Source organism: Lipotes vexillifer, unplaced genomic scaffold (genome assembly GCF_000442215.2).
Source record: "Lipotes vexillifer unplaced genomic scaffold, Lipotes_vexillifer_v1.1 scaffold1584, whole genome shotgun sequence".
NCBI lineage: Eukaryota > Metazoa > Chordata > Mammalia > Artiodactyla > Lipotidae > Lipotes > Lipotes vexillifer.
Genome location: NW_006782397.1, coordinates 1213492 through 1222829, shown reverse-complemented (window position 1 = coordinate 1222829; position 9338 = coordinate 1213492). Strand labels below are relative to the sequence as shown.

The 9338-nt window shown below is 40.4% G+C and overlaps 1 protein-coding gene across 1 annotated transcript; it reads right to left on the bottom strand.

Moving 5' to 3' along the window:
* Nucleotides 1–4401: 4401 nt before the first annotated feature.
* Nucleotides 4402–8518, bottom strand: LOC103069183 (CUB and zona pellucida-like domain-containing protein 1). Its single transcript, XM_082931004.1, is given in 8 exon segments — nucleotides 4402–4452; nucleotides 4454–4550; nucleotides 4552–4662; nucleotides 4664–4711; nucleotides 4713–4784; nucleotides 4786–4875; nucleotides 4877–5004; nucleotides 8297–8518. Coding segments are annotated over 8 exon segments (819 nt in total).
* Nucleotides 8519–9338: the final 820 nt, after the last annotated feature.

Sequence of the window (9338 nt, the reverse complement as noted above, 5' to 3'; positions counted from 1 at the left end):
GGTTTACATTATTCAACCCTCACAAAAATCATATGACTTAGGTATCGCTATTTATCATCATTTTATAGAAACTAGAGCCCACTTTTAAAAAATGGCCAAGGTACTTTCAAAATCAAGAATAACCAACATTTAATTTGTAAGTTAACATGTCTGTAAAATAAATTCCTCTACCTGAAACTTCAGTCAAGTTTTCTACGTACAAATAAATCTTTTGTGAGTACTTTTTGTGTATGTATGCAAAATAAAATCACTGGGTGACATGTCAGGGTCAAAGTGGCACAAAACATGGACACATTCATGGCATGGTGAGACAGTCCCTTAACAAATAATTTGGCAGAAGCAGGAGACGGGAGCCATAGGTGACCATGACCATAAGCTCCTCAGGAATTCATGGTTATTTGTTGGGAAAACACTGGATTTTCTGCAGTTAGTGGAATGGTATTCAACACTTAAAAAGAGGGCAAAGTAACCCCCAGTAACACCTAGTGGAGCCAACATACTTAATAGAGTCCCAAGTGATTGTTTATCTCACCTCCTAAAAAATGTTTTTCTGTAGGCCAAGCTTGTGCTAAATGCTGGAGCTACGTTATCTCATTTAATCCTCACTAAGACACTGTGAGTTTTTAGGTCAGTCCAATAGCAAAGAGCTGGTGAGTAGTAGATTTGGATTTGAACCCAGGGCTTTCAGATCCCTGACCCAGTCCATTTAATATCACCAATTCCAGGACAGTATTCTCTTTTTACCACCTACAGCTGAAGGATGATGCCGCAGGCTAAATGGTACTAAGGTTCCATTCCATTATATGTTTACCTGTTTTATATTAGAGAAACACGCAGAGATGTTCCATTGGAGATAAAGGGAGTCAATATAAAGAATCACAATTGGAAGCAGATTCCCTCTTTTTCCTTCACTGGACAAGGCTATGGAAACCTTGATAACCTAAAAGGAGAAGATAAAAGAGCAAGAAAAGACTGAAATATATAGAAAAGGGGAAATAGAAGAAGGAAGTCAGAGATGAGTGTGAAAGAAGACAAAGTGAAGAGGTAGGTGCATATGTGAAAATGGCAGATGCTACACAGGGGCAGTAGAGTCGGAACACCTACCTCTACCCAGACCGTGCCTACCTCTATCATTAAGTACTTTCTTCCCAAATTGCATTTTCATGTGTTTTCGTTGATATTCTACATGAATCCAGTGCAGATTATCCCATTTTACAGTAACTCCTAGAGTACATTGATCCTTAAGTATGCAGCATTGGTATTACACATTTTATATAGCAGCCCCTTAGAGCTAGTTCCTCTTAGTTTGTGAAGATGCTCTTAAATACCATAGGTTAATATTTGAAAATGCAACAAAAACTAGGGTTGAATAAATTCTGACATATTGTAGACTTCGCAAAAACTTCTTTTTCAAATATTTTGTGTTTAGCAAAATGTATTTTCCAACCAGTATAATTTTCTTAAGTCAATGAGTGTTGTCAGAAAATTTAATCTATTTTTTAAATTTATACTTTACTCACCCATTCTATTTAAAGGATATTTTGAAATCCAGGAATTTATTTTAGTTTCTTTTTACAAGTCTCTTTTGTTCTTTAGGAACTCTAAACACATTTTATTATTATTTTTTTTACATTTTTATTGGAGTATAATTGCTTTACAATGTTGTGTTAGTTGCTGCTGTATAAGAAAGTGAATCAGCTATATGTGTACATATGTCCCCATATCCCTCCCTCCTGCTCCTCCCTCCCACCCTCCCTATCCCACCCCTCTAGGTGGTCACAAAGCAGAGCTGATCTCCCTTTTACAGATCGCTTTAAAACCTATTTTGTCCTGAAGTTGCCCTGAATTAAACTCTCACATATTAGAATTCATTTTGAAACTCTGAACTGAAAAAAATTTATTACTATTAAAAAACGAACCATGCCACTCAACTAAAATAACAGTTTTTTGAATATATAGTTAAATGAAATTCTGGCAATATAGCTAAAAAAAAGAAATATAACTGGGAACTCTGCTGACCAGGAGTCTGTTCTTGGCCTTTGCTTGACCTAATCTTAGTTTCCTACTTTAGCCAAATATTGAATGTTTTTCACTAAACCAAGTATAACAACCCTTTTCACTCCCCTGCCTAGTAGAGAATAAATTGTTAAGTGGATGTCTGCGTGAAACTTTGAGCTGTTCAGATAAAGAATACCCTATAAGAGTTTAAAGTAATGTTTGGTAATGAGGCAGGGAAGCAGGCCCTCTCAAGTCCTGCAGGTGGAAGTAGAAATAGGAATAGACCATCTGGAAGACAGTGTTGTTGAATAGCAGAAGCCTTACAATTTTGGCTCATAATTCTACTTCTGCGAATGTATCTTAATAAACAATAGGGGACTGGTAAAAGTATGGCACATGGAATACGATGCATTAAAACATTAAAAATGATTTAGTAGACTATACTGTAGTAGAAGAAAATGACATGGAAAAATGCACATGATATATGTTAAGTTTTAAAAAGTTATCAAACAGTGGGTACTGTATGATCTCAAGTAAGTGTATATAGATATAGATGCTGAAATAGATAAGTAGATCAATAGATCAATAGATAGATGTACGGGGTAGATGTAGATATAAATATAAATATAGAAATGCATATAGCTCTAGAATATATATATGTATGTATACATATCTATATTTATAGATATATCTAGATATACATCCTTTTTTGTTTTGATTGTTTTTCAAAGAATGATTTCTTTTTTCAAGATTTACAAGAACTGGTATTTATTACCATGAGGTTCAAAGTATATACCTTTATAACTCATTAGTTTTCTCTTTTATACATAGTATCAATAGTGTATGTATGTCAATCTCAATCTCTATAGATATCTTTATACCTGTATCTAGATAAAATGTTAACAAAGATGGGATTTGGGGGTGATTTAACATTTGTGTTTTTTCCTTGTCTGTATTTTTCCTGAATAAACATGGATTTTCTTCAGTAAATATATGTTTCCTTCAATAAACAAGTATTACTTTATAACATGGAAAAATTATTTAAGTGGATGACACTAGAAGAAAAAACCATATATTAACCAATTAAAAGACTATATCAGGGCTTCCCTGGTGGCACAGTGGTTGAGAATCTGCTTGCTAACGCAGGGGACACGGGTTCGAGCCCTGGTCTGGGAGGATCCCACATGCCACGGAGCAACTAGGCCCGTGAGCCACAACTACTGAGCCTGCGCGTCTGGAGCCTATGCTCTGCAACAAGAGAGCCCACGATAGTGAGAGGGCCCGCGCACCGCGATGAAGAGTGGCCCCTGCTTGCCACAACTAGAGAAAGCCCCGCACAGAAACGAAGACCCAACACAGCAAAAATAAATAAATTAATTAATAAACTCCTACCCCCAACATCTAAAAAAAAAGACTATATCATACTCAAGGAAAAAAAGTGCATTATTTTTATGTGTTTACACTTTCCGAGCCCAAATCTATCAATGTAGTCTCATGCCCTTTAGGCTTTGTGGCAGGCAGAGCTGATCTCCTGTGCTGCAGGGCCTGGTGACATGGGAATCAAGTCATAGCCGCCATCCCAGGCCTTGGGTTGATAACACTTGCACTAACAGCTTTTGAACTCCTAGGGCCTCCTGAGGCTACTGACTTTTCACACAAATTTGAGGGCAGTGAGCCTCCCATAATCTGAAACATGATAAAAGGGCATTTAATGGTTGCTTAATGTACTCTAAATTCATCTTCATATTTCTGAAGTGAAGATGAACCTAATTCACACTGTACCCTTACACGGCAAGCAAAATGGTAGCTAACCTGTCAACCTAAGTACTGATGGCTGGGGAGTACAGGGAAAATTGTTTGTTTTAGCATCCAATTCCTTCTTGTTTTATCCATCTAAGACTGCCTCCCCAGTTTAATAACAAAGGAGGAAATGTGGTTACCTCCACAAGGAAATACCACCTTAGAGTCGAGTAGTCCTAGTATAATATCCTCTCTGTAGAACGCCAGCTCTTAAGATGAAGGCGTTAAAGAAATAAATATGGAAATGTTATTTTTCAGCTATAGAAGATTGGGATTCAACCCGATGATGACAGAGGCCTAGGTGTTGTACACGTAAAGTATAGGAATCATTAGTGAATCCATTTTTGCATTATTATTTAAGCTATGGTATACTCCAGAAAATAGCACATAGAGTAGAAATGAATATATCCTAAAAGGTTCAGTGTAAAGGTCTCATGGAAGGAGATTCTTTTTTATTTTTTAATTTTCTTCAATATGGTTTGTAGGTTTTCCTCCCTCTTTTATGGGGCCCTCCTTAATTTATTCCTAATGTATCTATAGCCACGAGGTAGCACTTCTTCGACGTCAGGAGAAATGCATTTCACTTAAGTCTGAACCCTTTAGTTAATAGTCCTGCAATTTCTGGACTTTGTAGTCTGTTCTCTGACTCACAAACATGCCTTGCTAGAATTGTAGCCACAATCACAACATTCAGAACAAGGACCATGAATGAAAACAGATGCAGATTGTTAAAATGTTGAATCTGAGTTTCAATGCGTTTGATACTGAAATTCTGAATTTCCACTTGCCCGTCAATCCCTTTTCAGATGAATGCATCCTATGAAAGAATTAGTCTTCTATTTGTATGAAGAAATGTGTCTTTTCCTTCAGAAAAACAGTCTGGTTGCAGCGAGACTGATTACTACTACCACTATGAAACCTTACACTCGAGATACACGGAGCCCAGGCACCTCAAGAATTCAAAGGAGTTAAACTGGAATCTTGCAGTGTCGAGGTAAGGGATACACCTTACAAGTCTCATCTCAATTACATCCACTCTTGCTGAGGTTATAGGTTGGAGATGCAAAGTCAGATGAGACTGGTGATGCAGGTATCCTGGAACACCACCAAATTTGGATCTGAAGTGCATAGACTTACCTGAACAAAAAGTTTGGTTCAAACCCACATATATGGTGACTCCAACATAGGCTTTCCAAATGAACTGGACTTAAAAAAATACAATTGTTTCTCCTTTTCTTTCTTTTTTAAAGGTTAGTTTTCTGGTGACAGTAATTAATAACTATGTTGAACTTCTCTTGAATGGGCTAAAAGAAAGGGCGTGGGTATCATTCAGGTTCATAAATAATGCCTCCTTGAAAAAATATATTGAGCCAATAAACCATGTGCTTGACATAATTCCTAGTTTTTAAGTCATCTTTTTTCTTTCCAAACTAATAAAATGTAGTATATCTTTTTTGGTCTAATTTTTTAAATTAATTAATTAATTAATTTTTGGCTGCGTTGGGTTTTCGTTGCTGCGTGTGGGCTTTCTCTAGCTGTGGCAAGCGGGGGCTACTCTTCTTTGCAGTGTGCGGGCTTCTCATTGCAGTGGCTTCTCTTGTTGCGGAGCATGCGCTCTAGGCACTGGGGCTTCAGTAGTTGTGGCTTGCAGGCTTAGCTGCTCTGTGGCATGTGGGATCTTCCCGGACCAGGGCTCGAACCTGTGTCCCCTGCACTGGCAGGCAGATTCTTAACTATTGTGCCGCCAGGGAAGTCCTTGGTCTAATTTGCTCATGGGACATGCCATTACATATAACCTTTCACGAACCCAGTGTCAAATGCCTCTTTTCTCTTCATTTCAATACCACAGCTGATTATGTGCTAGCTACAGTGCAGACACAAGCTACTATTACAAAGAGGTGGCAAATATACAAAACAGGTTATTATTCAGCAGAGGCTATTTAGCAATACATAACTTACAATGTAATTTACTTGTTTCCCCACAAAGTTACATGACTATTGCAAATACCATAAACTATGTTCAATTCAGCCATAAAAGGAGGATTTATTGTATGTTTCCTGCTTCAGCTGAGATCTTATTATAGCTCCCACAGGTAGTCAAAACACAAGAGAATTTTAACTTCCTTCAATAATTGCTCAAACTTGAATGTAACTAATATGGAAGGAAATAAGAATGGGCTGTACATCTATCGTATCCTCTGGGCGTTTGAGAATCTCTGGTTTGTATTTCTAAATTGATATGTAATCATTTTGTCTTTTTTTTTTTTTTTTTTTGGCGTTACACGGGCCTCTCACTGTTGTGGCCTCTCCCGTTGCAGAGCACAGGCTCAGCGGCCATGGCTCACAGACCCAGCCGCTCCGTGGCACGTGGGATCTTCCCGGACCGGGGCACGAACCCGTGTCCCCTGCATTGTCAGGAGGACTCTCAACCACTGCGCCAGGGAAGCCCCATTTTGTCTTTTTAAAAAATTAATTTTAAGAGTTTTTTCCTTAAGAAAAAAAATCAACTAGCTTGTTAAATTTTACATAGTATATTGGACTATATCATCAAGGCTAGATTTCCTCAGCCACATTTTAGGCCGTTTCCTCAGCAATATACACTTGCTTCTTAAAAAATAATAAATAATAAAAATCATTTTCCCAAGCACCTCAGTCTAAAGTTACAGCTGTATCTGGTTACTCTTTGGATGGGAAATAGGCGGGTTGCTTTTCTTCTTGGTCCTCCAAGCTTTGCTCCTGAATCCTTTCCACACACGACTCTTATTTCAAAGAGAAACCCCACTGGGAGGGTGGAAGACCTGACTGTGAGAGAAGGAAGTTATGCTAATTTCCCACCCCAAAGACGCCACTGAGCACTTCAAATACTTGCAGCTTAGGAGGGAAAAAAAGGCTTCATTCTAGATCAATTCAAAGTTAGGTGATCACAACTGCAAGTTTTCAGGCTATGCCATCTCCTCCCCCACCTCTCACCAGTGCCTTCCTCAGCCCAAGAAACAGCGTTGCAGCCTGAGGAACAGAGCCAGGCAGAATGGGATGCAGTGTCCCCATGAGAGCCGGGCCCTGTGCTAATTGAAGACATGGACGGCTGTGTTGTTTCTGGCTGCACCACAGCCAGAACTTTATATTTGGAGGAACAAATGGCTCCCAAGTGTTCGGGCCACAACTTGTCTGTGTAGCTTCTCTGATGTTCAGGAGTACTTTGCCTCTCAAATATGAAAGATTCCAGAAAAGGGGAGCAGGGAGCTCTGAGAAAGGAAAGAATTTTTAAAAAATGTTTACTCATTTACCTTTGTTAGTTGAGGAGTTTCTAAAGGAGATATTGTTCAAGAAGAAATGGTACATATTAAAAGAAATCTTTCAAGAAGAAATACAGTCCAATGGAAGCATTCATGTAACAAATATTTTATATATGTCATATGGTGCAATTATTCTTAACCTTTTCCCTAGCCTCTTTGAAAATCTGATGAACAATATGAATTATTTCCCTAGGAAAAATGCATACACATATGGAAGTACAGAGCCTTTGTCACAAAGTCCCTGAAGTGGAGGCAGGAGTGATATTACCAAAACAGTGATGGAGAAAACCCTGCCCTCCATCCCCCAATAAAGATCAGCAATTAGCTCTCCATGAATAAGAACAACTCTGGAGAGCTCTCGAGTCCACTTAAGAGTCTTCAGCAACACAGTGGAACAAAAACCTGAGAATAACCTCATGAGAAGAGAAGGAAGAAAGCTTCATTTTGCCTGCATTATCCCATTCCTCAAGCCAGCACTGCTCAGGGTCAAGAGAGAACTTCCCAGCTAGAAAGAGCTCCCCTAGCCAGCAAAGGAAGAGTGGATGGAGTGAGCAACCAGCTTCCCCAGCCTTTGGGGCACCATATGAAGGTCCCATTACAGTTTCACTCCACCCAAGACTGGCAAAGCTGAGACACATAGAGACAGAAACAAGGAAGAAAAGCAGGAGTTACCAATAACAATCATGGTTTGTAGTGACTTGTGACTTGCTCTGCAGACAAATCCAGAAGATTTTGCCACTGAAGAAACTAACACCAGCACAGTTGCCAGAGACCCCCTGGGGATTTCACCAGCTTTTGCCCCACAGGTATTTGTATTTACTGACTCCAGCCACCTGAGTCCTTTCCTGCTACCTCCTTCTTCACCCATGCCAGACCCCAGGAACTGTACTGGTGGCCAGCCCAGGCCTCTGTGGCTACATGAGTGCTAGATGCCAGCCTAGACCCCCACAGCTGACATCCACTTCCTAGTGTGTACTTGACATAGCCCCTCCAGATGTGCATTTGCACGCCACTAGCCTGATACCTGTCATCAGTGTCCACTACAGTGTGCACACCCAGGGGAAGACAATACAGCCACTGAAGAGCATGCTGACAGCCAAGGTCCCCATAACTGCCTGTGGGCTTGGATCAGGCCTTGTCTTCTGTCACTGGCTTGCACCACTGCACCACACTACCTGCAATTAAGGCCTCCAGCAGTGCACCTGCATACTCCTGGCCTGACCCCCATTACTGGCCTCCCCTGCAGTGTGCACACAGAGGGAGATGATGCAGTCATAGGAGAGCACACCAACAGCCAGGGCCCCCCACAGCTGCCTGTGAGCCCACAACTGGCCCAGCCCTTGCTGCCTACCCTGGCCCCCACCACTGTGTATGTGTCTGCAGCTGAACCAAGCTACCACACAGGCACCTGCAGCAGGCCCCATAGCCAAGTGTATGTACACTACTGGCTCTAGCCACCATCATTGTCTGGCCTGGTCACTAGTTGCTGGACCTCGAGGCATAACTGAGGACCCCAACAGCCCTTACAGCCACTGTAGACCCCCACAGTGCTCCCAAGGACCACACAGTTGTTGATGTCCTGGACCTCAGCAGCATGAGCCAAGGAGACATCATGCACCCCTGGACCCAGTGCCACCACATGTCCCCACACTTGGTACCTTCCTCCACTAGAACCAGGGTCACAGCACATTCCAGCATGTCCCAAACCACAGGTGAGTCTTTCCTTGCTGAGATCAGTCCATGAAGCCCAGAAGAGATGACTAGTTATTTAAATGTAGAGACATCTATGCAAGGCTACAAGGGATCATGAAGAATCAGGGAATCACAACTCTCCTGAAGGAATACAGTAAGCCATCAGTAATGACCCCCAAAGAAATGGAGATGCAGGAATTGCCCAACAAAGTGTTCAAAATAATTGTTCTAAAGATGCTCAGAGAACTACAAAGAACACAGATAAATTATTTAACAATATTAGGAACACAACAGAAAAACAAAATGAGAAGTTCAACAGAAAGATAGAAAACATAAAAATGAACCAAACAAATTTTGGAGCTGAAGAATACAGAGTGAACTGAAGAATTCAATAGAGAAATACATAACAAAGAAACCTCCATAATACTAAGAGCAAATTTCTCAGCACAGACCTTACAGACCAGGAGAGAATGAAATGATATATCCAAAGTACTAAAAGAAACAAACTGCCAATCAAGAATAATTTACCCAGAAAAACTGCCCTTCAGAAGT